Source organism: Trichechus manatus, unplaced genomic scaffold (assembly GCF_000243295.1).
Source record: "Trichechus manatus latirostris isolate Lorelei unplaced genomic scaffold, TriManLat1.0 scaffold00213, whole genome shotgun sequence".
NCBI lineage: Eukaryota > Metazoa > Chordata > Mammalia > Sirenia > Trichechidae > Trichechus > Trichechus manatus.
In genome coordinates, this window is record NW_004444149.1 from 2,884,479 (window position 1) to 2,911,226 (window position 26,748).

The window sequence follows — 26,748 nt, forward strand, 5'->3', positions numbered from 1 at the left end:
CAGTGCCGTAAGTATTAACATTTGTCTTCACTGACATCCCTTGGGGCCCCTTGCCCTGCCTCCCACCCCACGTTTAGGCCAGCCAACCTATTCTAACAGCCAACACACGTCTCCTGGCATTCCCCATCATGAGCGGTGGATACATGTTCTAGTATCAAGCTCTTCTGTTGGTGCTGCTCAGAGAGATACTCAAGTCAAGTATTAACAACCATACATGGAACAGCACACTCACATCAATCTCATTTATTAGGCACCAAGCCTTCCTCCCTGAAACTCATCTGATTATTACCCCAGAGACACCGACACCAGGCCAAGGTGAACTTACCAGTGTTGTATCCATGAGACCCATATCCACTCGGCTGCTGGAAAGGAGTGGCTGATGCGTTCACACTGACATTCACACCATGCTGCTTGGAAGAGGTAGGAGCCACCTGGAGAGCAAAGGGCAGAACTACAGTGCCACAGCAGCAGGGCACCACTTGCCCCACCACCCTTCTCCAGGGACTCACAATCAGATGGCTACCTATCCTGATGCTCGGCCAAATAGGCTCCCCACTGAGATTTCAAGCATCTACCAGTGAGGTAAAAAAAAAAAAAAAGTTCGGAAGAAGGGAGTCGGGCAGTGGTAGCGGGGAATGAACAAGAGTATAAGGGAAGCAAAGCATATGGTATCACGTTCCCCATGGGGCTAATTCTAAAAACAGGTAATCCATCCTAATTCCACCAATCCCGGCCCCAGACCCTCTCCCAGTCCAGAAACAGGTCGGAGGTGGGAACAGTTCCTTCTCATCCGTTACTACAGAGTCACCTAGCTTTGAGAGCAACTAGGCTGGGGGTCCCCACTGTAAGGAGTGAGCAAGGCCAGGTACTCACAGGAAACACAGCAGGCCCATACTGGAAGGTGCTGGGGAGGCCCGGGACCCCTGTGTAGTATGGCAGGCTGGTGTAACTGTAGCCAGGAGGCAGCGCCGGATTCAGGAATGTCTGCTGCGTGGTGTGGTGAGTCTGGGTCTGGTTCTGTTGGGGTTGGGCCAAGGTTGTGGCCGGGGCTGGGGAGGAGGCATCCCCACGACCGAACTTTGTGAGGTCACCTGTGACAGGAGAGGCTCAATGCATCTGCCTCTTTCACCCCCAGACCAATACAGAATTACCTCTTCTGGTTTCATATGATGCCAGGAGATTCAATTCAAAGACTGTTAAAAAGTTCAATCGCTAGAATTACACGTCTCTGCTGCTACACTTAGCATTGCTCAGCACCCACTTAGCAGAGTGCTAGTCAAGGATTAATGCTGAACAAGTATGCAATGCTGTGGCACTGCCAACTTTATTCCTTCCCATTCTTCACAGGGACTACCCCGTGATGATGGACTTGGGAAACTACAAGGCAATACAACGCCAGGTCTTTTGAGCCTCGTAACAGCTGTCTCCGAATTTCTAAGAATGAGAAATAGAGATCAAATAAACCTCTTCCTTTCTCAAATGAGACAACTAATGTGAAAGCATTTTATAAACTCTAAAGCATTACATACACACATACACACACACACAAGTAAACACATATACACACATAGACAAATCAAACCTACTGCCATCAAGTCAATTGCAACTCGTGGCTATCCTGTAGAACAGAGTAGAACTGCCCCACAGGGTTTCCAAGGAGCAGCTGGTAGATTCAAACTGCCAACTTTTTGGTTAGCAGCCAATTTCTTAACCACTGCACCACCAAGGCTCTGAATAATGCGGACCTTGGCCTCCCCATCGGGTAATCGAATTCCGCTCTCCTGTGTGACAGATGGGGACGCTCACCACTATACTAATGAGTATACTAATGAGTACACCCCCCCCCAAAAAAAAACCCAAACCCATTGTCGTTGAGTTGATTCCAACTCATAGTGACCCCATAGGGTAGAGAACTGCCCCACAGGGTTTCCAAGGCTATAATCTTCATGGAAGCAGACTACCACATCTTTCTCTCGCGGAATGGCTGGTGGGTTCAAACTGCCGACCTTTTGGTTAGCAGCTGAGCAGCTTAATTTAACCACTGTGCCACCAGAGATCCTCATATATGTAAAATCAGTTGCTGGAGAGTCAGTTCCGACTCACAGAGACCCCATGTGTGTCAGAGTAGAACTCTGCTCCATAGGGTTTTCAATGGCTGATTTTTTGGAAGTAGATTGCCAGGCCTTTCTTCAAAGGCACTGCTGGGTAGACTTAAACCTCCAACCTTTTGTTTAGTGGCCAAGCACGTTAACTGTTTGCACCACCCAGGGACTCGTGAGACTGGAGGAGACACTGAGCATTGTATGAAAGTTTATAATTACTGTTACGAGGGAAATCACCACATAGGTGTCAGAAGTGTGACCGGGAAAGAAACAAACAACAACGACAGGTTAGGAAAAATGACAGGTCAGCGAGGACAATGCCAGGTAGGTCAAGCAGAAAAAGAAGGCCCAAGGCCTAGCAAGGCAATGAGACTGCCACTGGGAGCCGGGCCCAGGGGCCGAGAGGAGCCCAGAAGGCCAGGTCAACCACTGTGCTTCCTGGGAAAAGCTGGAGAATGGCTGGGAAAACCAAGTCCAGACGTCATCTGGAAATCACAGGGACACAACAGAAAGGGGGATGAGAAGGAAAACGCTGCCACATGCTCAGCTTTAGCAGGTTTGTGAATCTATCAGCCCTGATTCACCACACCCATTTTACACTTCTGCCAAAAATCTAAATTAAGGTGAGAACTGGGTCCCTTTCTGCTCCTAATCAGGTTTCTGCCAACAATCCCATCCCAACCTCCCTCTGTTTAGCCCCAGTCCAGTCCTACCAGAATAAGGGTTGCTGGCCAGGCTGCCATCCCTCCCAGTCAGCGGAGTGGTGGGTGTGGGGAACGGGATGCTGTAGTAATCCTAGACGAGAGAAAGAAAGGGCAAAGACTCAGTGCCACTCATTCCCCACCATGATTAATACCACAGGAGGAGAAGCAAGAGAAATGTTGGAGTACTGCAATTTATCCAGCCACTGATTAAGCTGGGTACAGCTAGCATAAACTCCAAATGACTCTTGCATACACTGTCCCCCCTACTTGGCCATGAGCAGAGTCAAGCAAGGTCTACAAGTATGCCCACTGGACAGCATGTCAAGGCCCATCAGGACCAGTGATGTCCCCAGTCCTCTAAATAACATCCCTAGTAATCTGAGTCAAACTTACTCTACTGAGCAAAGAGATCTTTCCCACTGGAATTCTAAGTTTGCGAGACAAATAGAATGCATTCTGAGGGCTCTGTAGTAGTCTAGGGGGCTACTGATTAGGTTAAAATTTACTAAAAAGTTACCCTCTTCTTATATCTTAAGTGAAAATGTGTGTATGGAGGGACGGACTGGGAAAGAGTGAATCTGTGACTTACTGCACGTGTGTGGTGACATCCCCAAGACTAATTTTCAAGATCTCTTTATCACAGCTTCACCCCACATACTCACCAAAGGAAATCTTGTCTGAAGCATCTGCAAGTCATCATAACCATATACTTGTGGCTGAAAGACACAGACATTTTACAATATTAACAGGGGCTGGCCATGATGACAGCCAAGCCAAGGCACTGAGGGGCAAGACAATCAACAACTCGTTCACCCTTCATTCTCAGGAAGAACAGGACATAGATTATTTCCTCCAAATTCTTAAGGAAGAGCTGAAGCACAAAACGACTAAGTGATTCATGAAAGGTCTTGAAGCTTTTATTAAACTAACAGTACTGATTCAATCAGACCGGTCTGTGGGCAGCAGGAGACACAGTCATACGTGGATATCCCGCTTTCTTCTCTCGTCTACCAATCTGTCAAAATCTGGCTTAAAACTGATCTGCTCCAGAAAGGATTCACATTCTGCTCATTTATTCACAACATATGGATACCAAGGTAATTTGATGTTGTTAAAAAAATATGTGTAAAAGTGTTATTTTTATTTGGATCTGTAATGCTGCCCATCTAGGCTCTCTGAGGGCAACAGCTGTCTTTTAACTTTTTTTTCAAAAAATAGCCTTCAACATAACAGGCTCTAAATACACGAAGCTAAAAGGCAACACAAAACAGTACTCCACTGACAGCCAATTATTCTCGGACCTTCCCAGTCAGGGAACTCTGCCTGGACCAGGGCTGAGCCAGCAAAGACGCCACAGCTAGAAAATCAATCCAGATAGAAAAAATAATTCCCTCAGAAACGGAAAGGATGTCAGGTGAGCACTCTGCCCTTGACTTCTGCAGCCCAGAATCAGTGTTTCACACAGAGCAGATACACAACACAGAGCCTGGGCTCAGTTTAGTCTTTCTTTTCCAGAAACTGTTGTTTTTGCCAAAACTACAAAGATTAAAAATCTCTCTGCTAACACGTGGCAACCACTCAGTTATAGCGTATTTTAGCTGCAATTCTCCACCCGAAGGAGAGCTATAAAAAGAGTAGCCCCACCACCCTCATCTCTTGGAGGAGACAGCCAGCAGCCCCACGTACCGGGTAGGCATGTAACAGCCCTGGAGCCATAATATACGGATTAGGTAACAGCGGTGGGACCCCAGGAGGGAGGTTGGGAGGCGCTTTTCCTAGAAGAGAAATTACGTTTTGATCCCGTCACACAATCATTCCTCTTCCCTCCCCAGAAGAACGCCATCCACCTCCTACGCAGGGCTACCTGAAGTCGTAGCAACTGAGCTTCGGGTGGAGGCTGTGACCGTGGAGTTGCTGCCTAGGCTGAGGCCCAGGCTACTGCCGCTATTGAGACTGGACGAGACACTGACCACGGGGGGAGGAGCAGAGACTGTGCTGGATGTGGTGGAGAAAGTGCTGGAGGAAGAATGGAGGTTCGCCTCACTCTCCACACTTGTGTGCTTCAAACGGGGTGCGTGGGGGAGGGAAGAAGCAAACCACAATCAGCATCAAGGTCAGGAAACATAAACCAACCCTTCTGCTGCTTAATTTATCATCACACCCACTTTCCAGGTGAAAACGCCAAGGCCGAGCCCCAGGGTGCCCTCTGCCAAAGCAGTTACAAGGGGTTACTGAACATTCTTCAGCTCCACACTCCAGGCTGATTGGGTCAGGCTGGTAACAGACCCACTTCACACCATCATCCCGTGCGGAAGGCAGCAGAGGAGGGGAGACAACCCTCCAGAAACCAACACTGCGCTCTTTAGGGGTACAGTGGCCAGTAGAGAGACACTGACAGCTGACATCTAAACAATACCATCACAGCCTTGTGTCCCACACTTTCCTTCACTAGCACAGCCCAAAAGACCAATTCATGGACCAGGGAAAAAAAAAGGACAGATAGTAATGGTTTTCAGCCTGAAATTGTGTATTTGAGGGAAGAGAAGCTCCTGACAAAACCTTAGTTCTCATACCTCCCCCAGGCTCCCAGCAACCCTGCCACCTTGGCCCAAACGGGCCCTTGTAAGTTACTTGCCTTCCTTTACAACTTCAGCTTAATGCCACAAATAGCTATTATAGATCACAACAGTGAAATCAATTCTCTGACCAAAAGCTCTCACTGGCCTCTACTTTCATAAGATGTCCAGACTTCTACTGCTTATTCTCACAAACTTATGTTCTGTATACCCTAGGCTGAGGAATGAGATGGGCTGTGGCAGTTAGAAAGGCGTGTCTTACAGAGCTCTGCACGGCAGACAAAGCCCTACCCATCTTCAGTGGGGAGAAAAAAGACTCAGGAAAGTCACTTCAGGGCTTTTAGGAATGGCTCACAGCTCTGCATATTTCTAGATCCTTCTGCCTCTCTTGGCTCCCCCTCCACACTTCTGCTCCTTTCCTGCAACCTAGGATCAATTATCATTTTGCCGCCTCATGAAGAAATCTTCCAGAATCCTCTCTTGGGAAAACCGTATACGGCTGGAATAGTCACTATGCGTAAGAAAAGCACACTTCATCTTTTACAGCATTACACTCACCAAGTGAGTGGACGTCGAGGTGCGCCCAGAAGAGGTTGATGACGAAAGGGTGTTCTGCTGAGTAGATAACGTGCTATAAAGAAAAGAAGATCGCCATCAGCCATAGGGTACGGTTGTCTACCTGACCTAGAGCTTCAGTGAAGAGCATGCTCGAGGAAATCGGGCAGAATATGGGGCCAAGGTGGCCTGAGGTCACGTGGTAAGCACTACGGCCAGCCAGGGCAGTCAGCAGTTAAGAGTGGATTCTGCAAAGGGAAAATACGCCTCCTCTGCCTTCACTTCCACAGCTTTCAGGTCACCCACTTACCACAAAAGCAGGACTAATGTGGTCTCTGCCAGGTAGAGGGAGTAAGACAGAACCAGAGAGCTCCATTATTGCTACTCACCAACCCCAACCTCCACCCTCACCCCAAATCACCTGCTGTGCTGTGTGGTGGTAGTATTTGGAATCTCCTCACTGTGGCTCAAGCCACCCAAGGAGGATGAGTGCTGACTGGTTGCCGTCAGTAAGGAAGCTGCAGATACCGTTTCACTGAGAGGAGGGATGCTAGAGGTGGGAGGCGAGTCAGATTTCACTGTGGAGCCCGGAGCACCTGGAAACAGAGAAGAAAGGAATTCACTCCATCAGAGGAAATGGGGTGTCTACAAGGAAAGTGAAGAAAAAGCTACAGTTCGAGGTCACCCCAAAGACGAGCATGTGAGTTATGTTAATAATGGACCATTTGTGTTTAGGTAGACTTTTTTTTTAAAAAAAAAAAAAAAAAAGAAAATTCCAAGCATTTCACAGCCCCGCTCTCATTTGCCCAAGGAAGACAGCCAATGGAATTATCACTGTTTAAAGGTAGAGAACACGAAACTTGGGACGGCTGGAGATTAAGCAGCAAGGTAGAACCAAGCTAAGATTATAATCAGGTGTTCTGATCATTGAGCCAACAGCTCTTTTCACTACAATCTAAGAAATGCAAAAATATTGGAGGAGGAGGAAAAAACACTTCAACTGAGAGGGAAAAGCCTGGAGAACACTCACCTTCAACGGATTGCGTGGTCTGTAACTGCGTGGCCTGCACAGAACTGAAGCCATTCTAGTACAAGAAACAGAGAAACACAAGTAAATGGGGCAGATTAGCACTAACTGAGCTGAAGTTCGGTCAGTAAACCTTGGGGCAGATTAGCACTAACTGAGCTGAAGTTCGGTCAATAAACCTTTCAGAGAGAAACTCTGCAAGTTAACCAAAGGATCAACACAATGCAGAATCTCCAAAAGAACAAAATAACAAAAATTAAAAACAACAACAGCAAATAAAACAAGACAGACTAACCCTGTGACCGAAGGCAACCCCCTGAACTGCTGAAGACACCCCAAACCCAAAAGAGGTGGAAGAAAGGCCCGAAGTTCAAATTCAGTGACCCTTGGGGGAGGCTGTGGGAGGAAGACAGTTCAGCCAAACCACCTATTCTGCTGGCTGTATCTGGCAGTCACTCCACGTCTCCTCTGGCATATGCTGTCCCCCTCACCATACCAAGACATAGCAGGGTGAGGTCTACTGATATGCACCCAGAGGTTTAGCAATCAGCTTTTCCAAGAAGAAAAGAGGTACCTGAGACTGATTCTACTAAAAACAATGAATCTTTAGTGCAAAGAGAATGGTTTTCTGGCTCTGAGCCTCCAGGCCTGCAGAAAAGAACTTTTATTTCACCAACCACAGAAACGTCCTCTTTTCTTCAGCTTTTCAGTCAGCATTCTGAGGCTTCTTAGCAGCATTTGCCAAGAAGTAAACAACTAATACGGGACTTCGCCCACTAACCAATGCCCAGGGGCTTGGGATGCCACTACCTTTGCCTGAGTCAGGTCCTTTTGGGGTGATGAAGAGATGGAGCTGGGGTACCGCCGAGTCTGCGTGGATCTCTGTTCGTATAGCGGGCCCTGAGCGCTGTTTTGGGAGGTATAGGTTGTCGACTGAATTGGGCCGCTCTGATAACCAGATTCTTGACTCTGGTTAGATGAAATTGTAGATGAAGATTCACTGTTGGGAATAAAAAGAAGAAAAATCTCAGAAAAGTGCAATACAGCAGATCCACAGACACAAAGGAAATAGTGGAGCTCTACTACTGGAATAAGCTGATTACAGTAAGTAAGACTTTCTCCAGCAGCAAATAAAAGAAACTGCCATAATTTTCTCTTGACGGCAGCAGAAATTTCCACATCCGATAGCATCATGGGTTTAAATTAGTAATGGAGTTTAAAAACATCTTCAACCCTTAAAACCAAAAAAACCCAAACCGGCTGCCATCAAGTCGATTCTGATTCACAGCAACCCTACAGGACAGAACAGAACTGCCCCACAGGTCTTCCAAGGAGCAGCTGGTGGATTCGAACTGCCGACCTTTTGGTTAGCAGCCAAGCTCTTAATCAGAATGCCACCAGGGCACAGAAAAATCTTATTCCCTTATATCCTGCTATTGCAAGAAAGACAGACTAAAGATCAATGGAAGGATACACTACTCTAGCTCCGCTCTACATATCCTAACATGACCCCCAAGCATGAGAGTCGACTTTTGCTCATACTCATTGAAGGAATTTTCAGCTCCAGGCTCTCCTGAGAACCCTATTAGATTTAAGGTTACCAGTAGAACTATCCTGAGAGGAACTTTCTAAAAACTCACCGGTTTTTGTAGCAATTATGATTCAACAGCTCTAGGCTACAGCCCAGGACTGAAAAGAACAGGGTAATCCCTTGAAATTCCACCAGTATTTTCTGTTGCTTAAGACGGCCCTCCTTGATAGCTACCAGAGGAAGGAGGAAAGGTTCTACTAATAAAGTTCTTTTTGTCCATGTACTGTATCAACGCTACCTCCTCCGTCCTAGGAGTTCAAAGTTATATCCTTCGCAGGCATGAGTCTGGGGTGAATAAAGTGCCAACAGCATTTCTAGCTGTGGCAAATGTCAAAGTCCTCTCTGTCAGAAGAGCTGTACACATCTTTCAGAACTGTGCTTGGACATTCCAAAAGTAGGCAAAGGGTTTATTTCTATCTATTTAGAGTTACAGACAATCCTAATATAAAGTGCTCAACAGAATACTACAAGCGGCTACTCTCCCCTCACCCAGTCAGAAGCGTGGCCTCTCCAGAGTTCTAGGAATCAGCAAGAGACTTAGGAAAAGCGATCCAAGCCTAACAAAGGAGGCCTCATGGCTGATGCCTCCCCTACCTGGCCGTGCTGGTATACAGGCTACTTGGAGCCTGGCTCGAAGAGGCGCTCGTGGTGGGGGTGGACTCATAATCAGAAAGGACAGGCTCTGACCCAAACTGCAATGCCCCAAACTGCAGGTTTAGCCCTGAGATATCTGCTGAGCCAGGCATCTCCACAGCCAGAGCAGGAATCTACAGGGAAGAGAAAGGAGGAGGAACAGAGAAAACAACAGGTTAGACTAATAAAGAACTTCCCTTCAAGTTTCCAAATGATAACCTCACAAATTCTCAATTCCCACATCTCCTTGCCTTAGTGTCTAAAAGTTCAAGTACCTTAGAAGTCAAGGAGGCTTTTTTCTTTTGCTGTTTTAGTTTCTGCTGAGCCGGCTGTGGGCTGGAGGACTGGTTGTCTGAAGAGCCGGGAGACATCTGGGGAGCCGAGGTGGATTTGCTCGGCAGAGGAGAGGAGGGGGGTGGAGGTGCCGCTGTGGAGGTAGCCACCGCAGATGGCTTCTCCTGAAGGAACACCTCCATCATAGTTGAAGATGGGGTGAAGGCCTGGCGCTTTGTAAATGGACTGTGCACTGTTGAATCATTTGGGTTCTTCAAATCTGTAAGAGAAAACCCAGTGTCTGAGGCCAGAGGTGCTGATCAAACTCAAGAATATTTGTTCTTAAGTCAATTGAATCAAAGATAGCAACAGAAGAACTGCCCTTGTTGAAAATGTAAGGTCTTATGATGGCCAACCCCATGAACTCTTCCAAAGGCAATGTTATTTTTAAACGCTGAAGACAAATCTAAAAAGAATCCAAAACTTCCAAGGTCAACAGAAGACTGCAATTATGCATACAGCTAAATATGATAAGACAGAGACATACAGTCTCAAATTTTTATCATTCTCAACTTTCTGGACACAATGTAGCTAGGAGGCATCAGTGTGGGGAACTAGCCAGATGGCTGCCCCTCTCCTCACTTTAGGACATATTCTTCACTTCTACCCTTGCCAGCCTCCTGACAGTAATACTCCCGTGCTTGAAGAACTCAAGTCACATTCCATTCTTCTCACCGTACTGCACCAGCGACGAGGATTGTGTGGTTGAGCCCATGTCCCAGGAGGAGGTGGTGGTGCTTCCAGACTGAGAATGCTGAGCTGCCAGCTGAGCCAGGGCCTGCGCGGTCTTGAACTGCTCCAAGAACTGGGAGCCCGTGGTGCTGCCACCTTTAGCTTCACCGACATCACCAAATCCTTTCCCTAGCATGCTCACCTGTAGATCAACACAGCAATTAGAGAAATCTACAGCCAGCCACTTTATTCAGCTACTCAGAAAGACACGTATCCAGGGTGAAGGTGAGTGCAGATCAGACAAGTAAAAATGACTGGATACACAGGACAGTCCATTAGCGTATACAAGGTCTGCAGTCAGGCTGTCTAGATTCAAATTCTGCCTGTAAAACCTTGGAAAATTTTCCTTTAATCTCTCTGTGCCTCAGTTTCCTCAGCTGATAATAGGAATAAAAGTAGTTAGTACCCACGACGCTGCAGAAGGATTAAACAAACAACACACACGAAGCACTTCATACATGCCTGGCACACACTGAACACACCAAACAACGAGAGCCACTTAAACCAATGAGATCACCAGTCCTTCCTCCTCCCTCCTTCTCAGAGATAAAGCTCCAATGACTGGACGTTTGTTTTCCCTTTTAAATTTTTAAATGAACCAATATTTGAATGTAATAAAAGTTAAAGGGCCACCCCAACTTCTGCACTAGACAACCAAATTACAAGTCAACATGATTTATTTTCTCTGTGTGTTTCCAAGTTCTAAAAGGCAATCACTATACAATAAGCAGGCAAAGTTTACTCTGAATGCTTTCTGACGTTTTTCCCATTCCCCATTACCAAGTAAAGCTAACAGCCTAGTCTAAAAGGTGAGTCGCATGTCTTGGACTATTCCAAAAGACCTCTAAAGAAGAAGATGTAATCCAGTCTTCCCTGGGTGCCTGTTTAACCTTTATCATTGTCATCAGCATCCCACAGTGCTTTCTAATAGAAAGTCAGTCTGTCCAACTCAAGATGTTTTTTCCACTTCAGTTTCTATCCCAGGATTCAACGAACAAAATAAAATTAAACAAAACTCAGAATTCTGGTTGAAAGTGAGGAACTGCAACAGAAAGATGATCTCATATACCTAATTATCAAATACTCTGCAAGACAGTACATTAAAGGCATAATGAAGATGATTGAATACCCACGTATCAGACGTGAAGATAAATAGGGGAAGTCCTATTACTTAGCTCTACTGGATTTTGTTGTTAGCTGCCATCCAGCTGGCCCCCGACTTATGGAGACCCCATGCCCAAATGAAAAAAACGCTGCCCGGTCCTGCACCACCCTCATGACTGGTTGCAGTTCAGACCGTTGTGATCCACAGCGTTTTCACTGGCTGATTTTCAGAAGCAGATTGCCAGGTCTTTCTTCCTAGTCCATCTTAGTCTGGAAGCTCCACTGAAAACTATTCAGCAGAGCTACAAAGCGCAAGCCCCCACTGAGACAGGTGTTGGCTGTGCATGAAGTGGACTGGCCAGGAGTTAAACCCGCGTGAAGGCAGGAATTCTACCACTGCACCACCAATGGGGGAAATCAATCCTCTCACGCTTATTTTCCCTGGTAAAGAACCTACACCGAATAGCACACTGACTGAGACAGGTCATGTGAAACAACAAAATAGTATTTAGTTACCATATCACACGGCACACATTAAACAGAATGTTAAAGCGCAAATACGTTGTGAATCCATTCTTGATATCAGAAATTGAATTTGATTTTAAATCTTCACAACTCCAAACAGTAAGAAAGCAATTACAAGAGACAGAACATTTAACCTCCTTTTCCAGTCATATACTTTAGAAGTTAGCAGTTACTTCCTGATCTTCAGTACACCTTCTTCCAACCTCTGTCCCATTTTGTTTTTCTTTTTAATCCCAACATGCTTCTCCCTTTCCCTTCTCCCCTGCCTTTTCCCACCTGTCACCATTCATATGTGGCAAAATAATCAACCACCAAATTACTATTAGATTAGTAGTTAAACACCAACAACCTGCGGATGACAGGCCAGCTCAGCACTTTCTCTAGTTAAAACGCTTAATATAACCCTACAATAAAATCATATGCACACGCAAGATCTCTTATTTCTTATGGCTACAGTATTCTTCCAAAAATATAAACAGGAAAAAAATGCAAAAAGGAAAAAAAAGAAAAAGCAGTGTTTCTTAGGTTTTATATGCTGTAAGACAGTAAATTGGTTCTTGCTCTGTTTACCTTAAACGGTTCCTTTGCTGGGGTTAAAAACCTTAGATTTTTTAAATCTTCTCAATCAACAATTCATATGGTGTAAGTGCTCTAGATTCTTAATATTACCACTCCCGTCACATCTGTACAGCCCACAGTCATTATTTTATCATCTAAAGCCCTGTAAGCCAGGCAGAGCAAGCATTCTTATACCCATGTACAGACACAGAAATGGAGACACCGCTTAGTAAGCGGCAGATTCAGGAAGACCCCAGGGTTTTGGAAGCCCAGTCTAGAAATATCTGGTTTAAGTAAACACATATGGCAGTTTCTGACCCATCAAGAAACGAGGAATTGGTACAACCTCCCATTAAAGTTTAATTAGGACTGCAAAAGGACTAAAATTTGTTAACAAGTTGATGCCCTGAGTAATACTAGTATTCAGCACAACAGATATTCAACATGTTAACTCATTTTTGTAAGATTCTATCTGTCCAAAGCCAAGTCCTCCCCAGAGCTATCCCCTACTCCCTAACATTTCTACACTCAAGGCTGCTAGGAGCACAAAGGGCATTTCACCCCGACCCAAACCTCTGACTGTCCTTGCAAGAACTGAATTCGAATGTGTGTGTCGGTGAGAGAAGGCGGGCTCCATCCGGCTGAAGCAGGTGTCTACTCACCATACCATGATGAGAAAACGTGTTCCCTGAAGCAGGCGGTGATATGGCGCTCTGCTTCGAGTTACTGAACACCAGAGGCTGGGCAAGAGAAGGAGCCTGAGATGGATCCAGATTAGACGGATCGTTCTCTATCGACGTCGGCGTCTTTCCCAACAGAACAGCAAGGTCAATTCTAGTGGGGAGGGGAAGAGATCCTGATGAGCAACGACTGACATTCTGGTCCTCCTCAGCACCTGGTTCACACTGTGCTTGTAGCAGAACGAAGCCACTTACCGGTGCTGCTTCTGAGCAGACTGAAAACACACGTTCCGAAATGCTTAGTTTACCAAAATAAATGATGTGTAAGAGCTACTATAGTACCTAGTTGAGTCCCACTGATGTTGCCGACCACGATAATTAAATAATGATTATTTTAAAATATTTTAGTGAAAATATTAATTCAATGAAATATCACGTCAGTTTGAATACTGGGCCAAAATTTACAATCTTCACCCACGATTTTAATAATGAGTACCTGTCATTACCAATAACCAAGACATAAAACTGTACACGAGAACACTGGCATCTTCAGGAGACTTTAGAACAGAGAGGGTTTTGTGTTGTTTCTCCCCTCCCCCCCCGCCAATGATGATAAAATTTCAACCTACCTCTGGTAATGACAACCCTAACACCCCAGGCCTATTACAATTGTCTTTAGAACCTTCTGAGTCAAGAACTCAGGTCTAGAAGTGATCCAAGGGGCTCTCCAGGGATAAACACATTCCCTGAAGAGTAGCTCTCCCACCACTGACCCCAACACCAAGGTTCAAATTCTTAAAAGTTTATTAGCTGGATCCTGACAATCCAAGGAAAAAAAAACACTATACTCAGTGGGCTCAGTGGACAAAGATGATTATTACAAAACGAGAAAAAGCTATCAAACAATTCTGCAAAATTCAAAAATAAAAAATATTTCCACTTTTGACTCTTCTTTACCTCATGTATTACAAATTATACTGTGCTAAGTTTTAATCAAGGCTGTTGATGCCTACACAATTAAACGACTATTTTGAGAAAAAACAGTTGGAAAATTTTAACATACGTACTTCCACTAAATAGACTGAACAGTAGCAACTCTTACAAATCAATCAACTAAAGAGAGCCTAATGTGATTTGGTTATCATTACTGCCAACACCACAGGAGTCTGTAAAAGCCCAGCGCCAGTCTCCCTCACAGCTCTCTCAGCCAGTCCCTCAGGGATAACACACGGAACTTCACTGCACACTCACCTCTGACCAGCTGTGATTGTCACATTCTCCGCAGGCAGAGGCACCGAAGACACATTAGAGGCAGTGAATATCTTGGTCTCAGAAAGCTGGAAAACAGAGAAAGTCGTCACTCCCCGTGTCAGGCAGGCTACAGTTAGAAACCTGGCAGGGGTAAGAGGAATTCAATACCAAAAAAAGGGAAATTCCTGAGAAGAGAAACTATCTACCCTGAATGATAACTGAACAGATTGCCTAAGACTCTTCTATATATGCTCAATGATTTTATCCAGTGAGAAGGTGGAACCAAGGAACCCAATAAAATATAACAGAGTCACACCATGCGCACACTGAACTTGCAGGTAGGTCAATATACATGCCAAACAAAAAAGAAAAGAGGAAAATCCCTTTATATTTCCCATTACTGTTCCCAGCCTCCACCTCCATCCAAGCAACACTTTATCTTCCACTCCCTCCAAAGAAAGGAAGACGGACCACAGCCAAAACAAGAGAGAAATAAAAGAAGTTAATTCCTGGCTTTTGAGCAGTAAGGGCCCAAGTGCTGGTGAGTTATGGTCTTTTCAGGGATGATTTTAACTATATGCCATTTTTGCTTTAATACTGATTTTTTACATCTAGTCTCTCCACCATCAGCCACCAAATTCAGGTAAGCAATTGTAGGGAATAATTCTTTCTACTATTAATAAGTTGATTTGAGGGCAACATGTGTACTAACTGTTAAATGAGAAACTATTTTGTTCTGTAAGCCTTCATCTAAAGCGAGAATAGCAGCACAACTGGAAGAGCGCAGTTGATGTCACTGAACTGGGCATGTAGAAATTTTTGAAATGGTGTATCTTTGCCTATGTATATTTTCACAAAAAAAAAAAAAAGGTCGAGAAAAGACAGGGTTGACATGTTGTGGGGTTGTTAACCAATGTCATAAAACAATATGTGTACTACCGTTTCATGAGAAACTATTTGTTCTATGAGCCTTCATCTGAAGTACTACTAAAAAAAAACAAAAAAAGTTGATTTGGGCTTTGTTTTGTTTTACCTTTTGATAATTAAAATCCTTTTCTCTAAAAATAATGGAATCCAACCCCCCGCCCCCAAATATATATCATTCTCTGAAAGTTGCTTAAGTGGACAAGCCAAATCTCCAGAAATAGCAAACACTGCCCATACTCACAAGGCAGTCTAGCTCAGTTACAACAGAAAAGAATCGCTCTCTGATCACCTGAAATTTTAAAATCCTGGCCTGACAACCAAAGCAAAAGCAACTGCACACGTCATCTCCTCTCACCACAAAAGCAGTCTTGCCTGAACGTATACGAGCATAGGGAAGTAGATTAAAAAACATTAAAGCAGGAGTTCATCCAAGATCACTGGAAATCATGATTCATAGCAAAAGCCTGACCGTGACCAGGAATCAGGGAAGTTCCTTTCCTCAGGAGAGCTCAGAGAGCAGTTCTTTAAGTACCACCCATCTCTGAAGTTCCAAAGTTGAGCCAAGCTGGTAGACAGCCAATTCTACACATTGTTCATCTCAATGACAAATTATAAAGTTGGGCTGCAAGTAAATAAAAGGGTTCCTGAGCCAACCAGATGGAAAGCTTGAGACCTTGGTACTGTCACTCTCACTGTGTATCCACCTCCAAGCCAATTACAGAATACACGCCGAATACTCAGAACGCCAACCAAATAATGGAATGGCTCCAAGCAGAGTCATTCTCTGCGTGCCACCAGCAGTTGTGACTCACTGTACTACCTGCCCAACTCCACTTCTGGTGCCCTACCCAACCACCATGGCTTCCTGGGATAAATCCGACAATCAGGTATTGGACTTACACAAGCGCATAGTGCGGCTCCACAGAGTCCTGTTCATGCCCAGTCTCCTTCATATAACATATGGGAAATGTTCTGGCTCAGAACACTATTTTGGATGTAAAAGTTTTGGGTCAGAATCTTAAGGGTGAATTTTGACAGGCAGAAACATACCCATTTTCTATCCCTAAACGCCACTTAGGGATAGAAGGCACTACTGAGGAATGCCCTGGGAATACCTACGTCTTCATTCCAATCTTCAGTTCCCCACTCTTCTGTTGTAGTCCTCCACGCACCTGGAACAAAGGAGAAACAGTGACGTAATTTTATACGCCAGTACAAAGCATGTGCAGAACACATTCACGTATTAACGTTTTTGGCAGCCAGAAGTGTGACCAGAATTTAGTACAGTAATCAGAAGGGATTCTCGGGCTTCAGAGGGAAGAAAAGACTCCTGAGAAAGGGATACCTCAGAGCACCAGTGTTTTAAGATTATAGCCACCTTGAGTTTTTGTTACACAGCTGTAACAAGGGGGAAAAAAAAGACCCAATGCCCCAGGCAATCTCTTTAAGGCCCTCAGCCCTCAGAATTAGTGGTCAATTCAGGTCAATGGCGGCAGCCAATTTAAATCAAAACATGCAAACTATACCTACTTGTCTTGTCTAAGACAAAGCTGCAGGCAGTCTGAATAAAGATGGCAGCAGTGACAGAGGACACCAATGGATGCCACACGAAGGTTAGTGAGAGGGCAGTAAAGGAAGCGCTTGAAACCCAAACCCAGGGCACTGAGAACTATCTGCTATTGGAATTGAATAAAAATGTATCCTCAGAAGTCAGGTTTATAGATCTTACTGGTTTAACTAGATGAGAGCTGTAAGAAAAGCCCCCATACATCTGGTCTCTTTGGAAACCACTAAACCAGACTGAAAAACCAAAAATGATTAATAGCTATTGATCATCTTAATCCTAATCATATAGACACTGCAATCTGTCCTGCCCAGGTCACAGCAGAGACAGTAGAGTTCACTCTCACGATGGGATCACATCTCTACAGGAGAGATCCGTAAACAGTCAAACCACCTTCCACATTTACCTTTTTTCGATACATGTGTATAAATATATTCAGGGAAACTGCCCTCTCTCAAAATTTGGGACCCAGGATCCTCCCCTTCAGCCAAAGGGACCACAGTAAGAAATAAGACCGTCTGTAGAAGGGACAAGAACATCCCTTTCCTTCTCTTCAACCATATACAAAATAACTCTTGAAGAACAATAGAATGAAAATCTGTAACAACTACAAAACCCATCTGTAATTCTTCTACACATTCAACAATAAAAAGCTTAATTCCCTGAGGAAAATACATTCTTTGTAATGACTTTTCTAGGATCACATTAAAATTCTACCAGGAAAACAAAAAAACTGTAGCAGGGAAATTCCAAACTACTTAATGACAATGTTCTCCAAACCAAAGTCCAGTCTCAGTCTAGACAACTTACAAACCACATTCTTCTCTCTCTGGTGATACCACGCTTCCTCCCACTAACACTCACCCATCCTGGCCAAATGCAACCCAAAATCTGGGTTAAGACTCATGCATCATCCTAGAGTTGGAAGTGACCTGACGAGTCATTTATTCTAGACTATTTCTCAATGCAATGATTGTTTCTGCACTCTGATAACTGCAGCTGGGATGGAAAGCACGTTCAGGACCTGTTTGGGTACTTTCCTATACAGGACGTACAGTCACGGCTGAGGAAGAGGCAAGACCAGGACAATGCTGAGGACGCACTAAGGAGCAGTAAGAGTGGAAATGCTCTGAGCAACAACAGATTAGGGTTTCTAAGCTATGAGCAGAAAGCAGTCAACGTGAATGTCAAACAGTAAATGAACAAATTTTAAGAAGAAAAACAGGCATAGAAGGTGAGAAAAAAAGGTAGAAAAAGCAGCAGAATGACAGAAAAATGACATATCCACAGATATTTCAGTTCATAAAAATCTATTAAAAAATATCCGGGGCAGTTAGGCGCCTGGATGTATCATACCAGGAGCTGTCTCAAATTTTCGGGGATAATTTGACCCCTCAACCCCAATGAAATCAAGTCCTGAAACAAAAAAGAAAAGACAAGACAGAACAACCAGTGAAATTTTGCTTGTGAATGAGAACGTCTGCCCCCGATCCACAACTCCCACTGTACCTGTGGATATTTTAAGGGCAGGTTTGAATTTCTTTTTAAATTAAAAAGGAATTTGAAGTTTAACTATCATGAAAACAAATAGATCATGCGTGAAGGTATGTTCATACCGTGAAATTAACAACAATGGGAATGCATGAAGCTATACCAACATACTTTCACACTAATAAGATGACAGCAGCATCCCATATAATTTCATTCAGCCACAAATCACAGATTTTTAATTCCAGGCTCCCAAATCTGCTCTGTTCTTCACTCAGTAGAAATAAACACACTTTACCCTTCCCTGTTTTTTCAACCACATCCTTGTTGAAGACAGCGAAGTCCTACAATCTAGGACTGGAGCCTCATGCCTGATTTTCTAACCCCCAACTGAAAACAAATCCTTTATCTTTTCTGCCAAATACCCAGGCCAATGACAAATCTCACATGCTTAAAGCCAACGCCCAAGAAGAAACTACAGCTCCAACGCAGTCACCTCTGTTAGCCAGACTGCTACCACTGCCTCTACCCAGTCATCAAGAAATGAATGCAGAGCAGCTCTAACACCCCCAAAGCATGGTCACTTAACACAGACACAGGACACTTCACAGCCAAACGGTCAGGAGAATCTGACAAGATATTTATCTTGTCAATAACTCAACTTCGGCCTCACCCATGGGAAATATTCAAAATGGGTTTGAGATAGCAGCCTGGTGAACAGAAAGCAGGCAACATTTAGGTCCCGAGGTATAACCTCCTGTAGTCAGTGATGGGATGTGTGTGCCAATGAACCTCCTTAAGACCTGGAGAGAAAGCTCACTGATCTCTGAAAGGGGGTAAGGCAAACTGAATGGGTAAGGAGCCAAAAAGCTTATTTCAGGCCCTACTGTTAATTCATCCCCCCTTTTCTTTGTAAGAGGGAAAAAGCCTCAGGCTCTCTGTGTGCTAGCCCAGCCAGGAGGAAGTAGCTGATCTCACAAGAAAGCACTCTGGAGCTTACAGGCTGCTCTGACTTAAAGCAACACACACATCTTTTACCCCCAAACACACAGTGGTCTATCATACGAGCCTAACACAGCCTTAAACATTTATACCCTACCCAGATGGCAGACACCAAATCAGCTAACAAAAACGCAGTCTGGTTCAAATCCCCTAATAATGCTTACCACACCCAGAAGGCTGTCCAACAAAGAAAGCTAAAAAGCCTAGAGATTTCCTTCTTGCCCAGATATTGAGATTTCCCAAAAATGAAAGGAGAAAAGGATTTTCCTATCTTGGTATCAGAAAACAAACTGACAGTGGGCTTGGATTCTGGGTCCTGTTCCTCTCCCAAGCAGTGGCTTAATTTCCTGTATATCTTTTCAAAAGGCAAAACTACACTAACGGGAACATTACAAACTACACTTGGAGCTAATCGCAGACATGTGGCATAATAAAAGGAGCACAGGCTTTTGGAGTGAAACACTGAGTTCAAATACCAGCAAATTTCATAACCTCTCTTTCTTTCTCAGTTTCCTTATGTGGAAAGTGATAAATAATATCTATTTCATAAAACCGCGATGAGAATCAAATGAACTAGCACGTACAATGTACCCACAGGCACACAGTAGTACACGATAATTCAAGGTCCATCCCCTTCTCACACTATCTCTGCACCTAAAAACTATTTCTTTACGTTTAACGTAACTATGAATTTCAAAAATGTATTCCTTTAGATTCCCAGAGAATCAAGAAGTTAACGATAAATGCTCACTCACTCGTTCCATCATCTGGTTCAAAGTGGCCAGTGTTGTTCCACGTATTGCCACTACTATTGCCATAGTTATCATCAGTATTGGCTGGCTCTGCATAATCAGCTGGGTTAAAGGTTCTGAAAAAACAAAATACAGCTCAAAGCACATCACCAAATACGAACTCAAAGAGGGTAACAATCAGAATCCTGTCTGTCTCCTACCGAGTGCAGATCAATCATGGCCCCATACTATAAGCCTATATGCTGTCTATTTTTTCTCACTTATCAGCCTACTCAGAATTTCACAGTATAATTTACATCTACTATCCATTTTGGGCTGGAGCCCTGGTGGCATAGTGGTTAAAGCTCAGCTGCTAACCAAAAGGTCGGCAAGTTCGAATCCACCAGCCGCTTCTTGGAAATCCTATGGGAAATTTCTACCCTGTCCTATGGGGTCACTATGAGTTGGAATCAACTCGACTGGTAATGGGTTTGGTTTTGGTTTTATCTATTTTGGGCCAGGACATCAATAATCATAATAAAATTCCCATGGAGATTTTAGAAAGATAGCAGGTATATGCGTATATGCATTTAAACGTAGCTATCAAAGCAGAGATAATGATCCAGGTGGTAAATACTTATCCCTAAGAAATGAGCCTCAAGTCCACACATCTTTCTGATTAAATAGAAATCTTTCTGATGACGTTTTGGCTAAACATGCCAGTTATCCTCAGGATACTAAGATATTAACCACTTTAAGATATTATGGTGAGTATTTAAAGGGAAGGGGAAAAAAAAAGAGACTTTGACACGAGATCAATGAAACTTACCCCATTCCTTGAGCCGAAAACCTTCCTCCTCGCCTACCAGAGCCACCTGAAGAAAAAACAAGAAGTAATTTTAGAGGTTGATATAAAACTGCCTTGCCAGCTGAGGCAGCTCTGGAATGGTAAGTGGTGGATACCATCAGATGTTCTCTCAGCCCACAGAGCACAGCAGGTAACGCAGGAGAATCGTTACTGTCAACAGGTCATTACTTTGTTGCGCAAAAGGCTGGGTCCTCAAGCAAATACATCAACATCAGCAATAAAGACAGAGAAAGTCATGGCCACCTTCCTTCCTTTCCCACTCCCCATTCAGCAATCCCTAGTATCAGCACGACAACTTGACAATTAAGGTAACCAGACTCCATTAGAATCTACTTTAAATAAAGCAGACTCCTGAAAGAACTTTAAGTAGTACCCTGCCCCCAATATCCATCCCTCCCCATAAACTAATCACCTCTGCCTCGGCCACGGCCCCTTCTGCCTCTTTCTGTGCCTCTTCCAGAAGGCCCTCCACTCTTGGTACCATCCAATCCATTTTCCTGACCCCGAACTGAAATACAAAAAAAGATATACTCAGAACAGTGTCATTAAGATATACACACACATACATATACACACCTATATGCGTATATACGTGTATAGGCACATACATGTAAACACATTGATAAGATGTATATTTCGGGGGGTGGGACAAAAATGAAGAAGGGAATGAGCTGGAAGGATGAAAACATGAAGGTTACTAGGAGAACACAGACAGCTGTAAGTCAATTAACTTCCCAAATGACTACAGGGTAATTTTGTGCCAAACTAGTGGCCATTGTTGGAAAGGGCTACACACAACAGATGCCAAGGTCTCAGAAGAGATGATGGCAGAAAACCAAAGGGGTGATGATGTAACGGTTCCCGGGTCCCGCCTAGCAGGGCCCTGACACATCCCTGGAGTCTAGAAGTTACTGACCCACAGCTGGTTTTGATAAAGCCCCATGCATACACTCTCGTCCACGGCTGGCACCTCTCCCCCGTCTTGGTGGCCCACCGCGTCGCCGACTATAGTCTCTGTCCCGGTCTCGATTTTCTTTGCCTTCCTCGTTGGATTCCGTCTGGGCACCATCCTTCTGTCCTGAGACTCCCTTCTTCTTCCCGACCATCTCCCAGGAATGCTAAAGGAGAGCAGAGCGTTCATGCCTAATCAATATGGGTTGCTATAAGGACACCAGAGATGAAAGCCAGGACAGCTGATTAATGTAACCATTCTCCTCTCAATACCCATGTCTAAGACACTTGCACTAGTTTACGCCTGTTTAAATGGAGAATACAGACAGAATCTTAAGACAAACTCTACACCTATTAATCCCAAAATTGAAATACTTTGTGTAGGAAAGGTACTCGGAGCTAACAGACAGCAAGGATCACTAAGATCTCTATCTAGTTCACCCAGGATTAGTCAAGGGACCTAGTTACTGGTCCTTTTCTTTCAAATGTATTTCCTGGGCTAAGAAAATAAAAAAAAAAATAATTTCCTTTGGATTCAGCAACCTCCAACTTTTTAGTCTACTCACGTCAAATAAAGCTAAAAAGGAAACTGAAAGTTTCTGAGTTAACTCTGAACTCTGAATGAGCAGCACTCAGCTCCTGAGCACTCTCTCTAATCACACAATCCAGAATGTAGAAGAAAACAAAAACTACAGTGACCTACCTACCTACACACACACAAGCAATTTCCATTGTTTTAGAAAAGATCAAACAGCAGTCAGGAAAGCACAGCCCTGATTAGATGAAGCCTTCCATCCAGGTCTTACCCACTGTGCTCTACCTAAACTTCCTGAACTAATATAATCCAATTCAACTCTCCCTGAAGACTAATAATCTATCACGCATCTGAGGTTGCGATAGAACAAATCTGTGGTAAGGAAAATACGCTAAACACCTTTGCAAAACACTCATTCCACAAGAAAACTAGCTTTCTGAAATTAAAAAAATTAAATAACACAAACATACCTTGATTTACACATGTAAACTGTTGCAGAAAATTTGTACAAGCAAAGTTCCAGCACAAACAGCAAAACTTGCAAACGATTACTATCCCAGTTACCATCTAACTCAAACAACAATGGTACTGGTGCTCAGAAGCACCTACCTAATAACTTTCAAAACTATGACCTCGATATTAAATAATATGAGTAAGAACTACCTCAGCTGCAATAGCAGTATTGTGGTCCTGTTGAAGAGTGTCTTTCTTTAAGGGAAATATGCTGAAGAATTTAGGGGATAAAAGTATCATAATGTCTACAACTTACTTCCAAACAGTTCAGTCCCCAAAGAGAGACCTATATATAAATACATAAATATAGGGCAGCAAATATGGCAAAACGTTTACAGTTGGTAATTCATTGTATTATTTCTCTAGTGTTTTTACAAATTTTTAGTTTTTCTAGACTGAGTAGTTAAGAAAAATAAACTTAAGAGTTTCATCGTGTAAATACTCATATATAAATACAGAAAAAATGTCAAAATATATTCAGTAAAAAAAGGTTATGAAACATCATGTCTAATAAGTTCCCATTCTTAAAAATATATAAAAATATGTGTATTGTACTTAAAATAATCTAGAAAGCTATACACCAAAATATTAGCAGTGGTTTCTCTGTGTAGTGAAATTACAGATAATTTATTTCACTTACCTATATTTTCCTTTTAAAAATCATGTTTTAATTTACTAAGCTGAAAATAAATTTCCAATTATTCATATTAGAAGCAATCTACATAGACTAACAACCTATAATAAATCATTTACAAATGTAATTTAAAAAAAAGATGAAGTATCCACCTTGGACTCAGCAGCTCCTTGCTGCCTACACTTCCAAACCAAGCTGATTCCACATTACACGTTATGCTCAGAGTAGTTTCAATTAATAAGTTACGATAACTTTACAGCTAAATATGCATCAGGAATCCTGGAAACTATATTCGAACAGCTTTTAGAGTCCTTGGTCACTAATCAGCATTTATAGTAGCTTATACTAGGTATGCCTCAAAACCTGGCAACCTGTCACCTTTCTCCCTCCCCTGTGGTATACATCAGCTGCTGGCACCAGATGAGGTCTATAGAGAAAAGGAATTACTATGTTCTTCCCCAAAGCACAGTTTCCTGACATGAGCTCATCCACCCAACCACATCCAACATCCCTGGCAGCTGATTCTGCTCCCCACTGGTCTCACTAGTAAATGGTTAATCTGTGACAGAGGCCTACACTCTACCCCTTGTTTTCCTTTCTGATACTGTGGAAGGTCAGACTTGTACCAGTAGGCAGATAATGATGGAAGGTGAAACAAAATGTGACCTGTGCATAAAAACATTAAGACTTCTTTAAAAGTATGAGCAGTTCCATCCCCTAGTCCCCCAAAAAATCTTCAGACAATTAACTCACAGTAAATTCAAAATGAACCAAAGGTACTATCTTGATTGTCCAAGCAATGAATTGTCAAATAAGGTCAATGACGTAAAATTCAATCTAGGACTACACTTTAGAAAAAAATAAATCCATAAATTTTCATTCAATGATTAAAAAAAAAAAGTTAATTTCCAGTATTGTTTCCCATCGTCTCAAGCAAACTGACAAACCTCTAGCATTTAGCCACAAATAACACTGTAGTATCATTAAGTTGGTACGCTAAGCACATGCTCCGGTATCTATTACCCCAACCAAAGATACCCAGTGTTAAGACTGAGTAAATGAAAATGATTTCAAGATACATTGCTCATTTAAAAAAAAAAAAAAAAGCTTGCAACTAAATACTGAAGGCACATTCAAAGGTTAGGAAGGTTGTGTCCCTGTTCTTAACTGGCTTACAATTTGGTACAAAAACAAGATAAACACAGAATATAGAACAGCCTACAATTCTCATTAAGTGGAAAGGAGAGGAAGAGATGAAAGCAACTTCTCTAAATTCCAGGGCAAGAGAGCCTCCAAGATATTCCCTATAATCTCCAGGGATGGTTAACAGGCTGCAAAGTTTATTTATCTCTGCTACCTCAACACAAGTAAGTTTACGCAATTTATTTTGAGATGTTACGCTGACATGGATGGGACTGTCTCGGAATGTCCTGAGTTCAGAATGAAGTAGCCTGTAACTTTGTTCAATAGCAACAAAAAAGATGACCAGAACTCTTCCTTGATTAATAACAAAAGCTATCAAATAGCACCTCTAATTCAGAGTAACCCAGCCTTGAAAACAGTCACTAGCCTGGAATGAATAATTTATCCTGGGGCCAATAGAAGGGACGGATTTCATCTGTTTCTCCTGCTACTGTTACCCCCATGAAGGAGGTGAACTGTACATACTTTTAGTATTTGCAGCCTCCAGCAAATCACATCCATCAAAGCTCCCTGCTGTACCTGGAGAAGAAGGTACTGGGCTTTACTGAGTTACCCCATTTTGCTCCTTTTAGAGTATTACTAACTTCCCGAATGGGAACCCACTTTCTAGAACCCTTTATTCTCACTCTACCGTGTCTGGGTTTCCTTCCAGCAGTACGTTGATGGCTCTGTTGACATCTCCGTTGCAGTCGTGCAAAGCGATCACACATTCATCCTGGTTCTTGCCTGTGATATCGATCAGCTGAAAGAGAAAGGTCAGCAACCGTCATAAGCAATCCTGTACCCCACTCCCCCGCAAAAGGAAACTAGGTGAAGAAAAAAGGAAGAAGACACAAGCAGAGTCTGAACAAACCAGACTTAAAAAGTAAAATCTGTAGCACTTTGGTATTCTACTCCCAAAATCACCTCTGCTTTGGGGCTAGGGGCCAAAGTATTCATAAAACCATCAAACAATTAAGCATGAAATAGAGAATCAAAGCCTAAAACACTCGAGCTTCAACAGACCATGAATTTTCACATTCCTAGATGCCACAATGGCTCAAAATTGCTGTAAGATGGTATCGAAAAAGCCGTTCAACAAATGAGATTAAAATTAAGATCAAACCTCTTTGAACAAGGTATCTGTCCAAAGATGTACAGTAAATCAGACAATGAAAACATTTACTTATTGGCTTCACGTATTTCAGGTCATAATTCTTTCAATGTTTATAGAAGAAAGTATCCTGATGGGCACCTATGTTATTTAACTGGGTTTTAATCCCGATGTAGTTTCTCACAACTTCTAGCAAATTAGTGGTACACTCACTTGTTTCACTTTTTCCTCAAAATCCGCATCGTTATGGTCCGAAATCATCTGTGCAAGTCGAATTTGTTCCGCAGTAGCCTAGGAATTGAGAAGAAATCAAGAAAGCATGATCAAGAGGCAACAGATCAGAGAAATAAGAGGGACTTACATAGTCGAACCTCCCCATTTCCCAGTTCCCTTCTCCTTATTTCTAATGGCCAAATACCAAGGAACGAAAACACAAATACCATTTGTTGTTGCTGTTAGTTGCCGTCGAGTCGATTCCGACTCATGGTGACCCCATGTGAGCAGAGTAGAACTGCCCCGCAGGATTTTCAAGGGTGTGGCCTTTCAGAAGCAGATCATCAGGCCTGTCTTCCAAGGCTCCCCTGGGTGGGTTCAAACTGTCAGCCTTTTGGTTAGTAGTCAAGAGCTTACCCGTTTGTGCCACCCAGGGACTCCAGCAAAATGATAAAAAAGTGAAAACTGCCTATTCTACAACCTCTAAAAAAAAACAAGGACGTTTTTCACCAATGTTCATAGTTAAAGGGGCTTTCATCTTGGGAGCATAGCACCACCGTGAAACATCTGTCCCTTAATTTCTGTTAATGCATTTATAAAGTCATGTGTAAACCTCCTTCCTGTTTCTGTAATTACCAATGTCGAACTCTTATTC

The 26,748-nt window shown here is 43.3% G+C and overlaps 1 protein-coding gene and 2 non-coding genes across 3 annotated transcripts in view; all 3 read right to left on the reverse strand.

The window, feature by feature from the left end:
* UBAP2L (ubiquitin associated protein 2 like) overlaps nucleotides 1-26,748 on the reverse strand; it is a 39,079-nt gene that overhangs the window by 7,949 nt on the left and 4,382 nt on the right. The window contains 22 exon segments of the mRNA XM_023742580.1: nucleotides 326-431; nucleotides 874-1,091; nucleotides 2,816-2,897; nucleotides 3,469-3,522; nucleotides 4,493-4,581; nucleotides 4,671-4,866; nucleotides 5,941-6,013; nucleotides 6,359-6,533; nucleotides 6,968-7,022; nucleotides 7,775-7,964; nucleotides 9,150-9,322; nucleotides 9,464-9,741; nucleotides 10,197-10,395; nucleotides 13,103-13,274; nucleotides 14,372-14,457; nucleotides 16,418-16,470; nucleotides 20,108-20,220; nucleotides 20,913-20,958; nucleotides 21,364-21,459; nucleotides 21,901-22,069; nucleotides 25,419-25,529; nucleotides 26,094-26,171. Of these exon segments, the coding sequence (XP_023598348.1) occupies nucleotides 326-431; nucleotides 874-1,091; nucleotides 2,816-2,897; nucleotides 3,469-3,522; nucleotides 4,493-4,581; nucleotides 4,671-4,866; nucleotides 5,941-6,013; nucleotides 6,359-6,533; nucleotides 6,968-7,022; nucleotides 7,775-7,964; nucleotides 9,150-9,322; nucleotides 9,464-9,741; nucleotides 10,197-10,395; nucleotides 13,103-13,274; nucleotides 14,372-14,457; nucleotides 16,418-16,470; nucleotides 20,108-20,220; nucleotides 20,913-20,958; nucleotides 21,364-21,459; nucleotides 21,901-22,069; nucleotides 25,419-25,529; nucleotides 26,094-26,171 (2,812 nt within the window).
* Nucleotides 2,979-3,114, reverse strand: LOC111822802 (small nucleolar RNA SNORA58). The gene has a single exon (XR_002825911.1). It is a non-coding gene; the product is annotated as a small nucleolar RNA SNORA58 (small nucleolar RNA).
* LOC111822803 (small nucleolar RNA SNORA58) lies at nucleotides 7,359-7,495 on the reverse strand. The gene has a single exon (XR_002825912.1). It is a non-coding gene; the product is annotated as a small nucleolar RNA SNORA58 (small nucleolar RNA).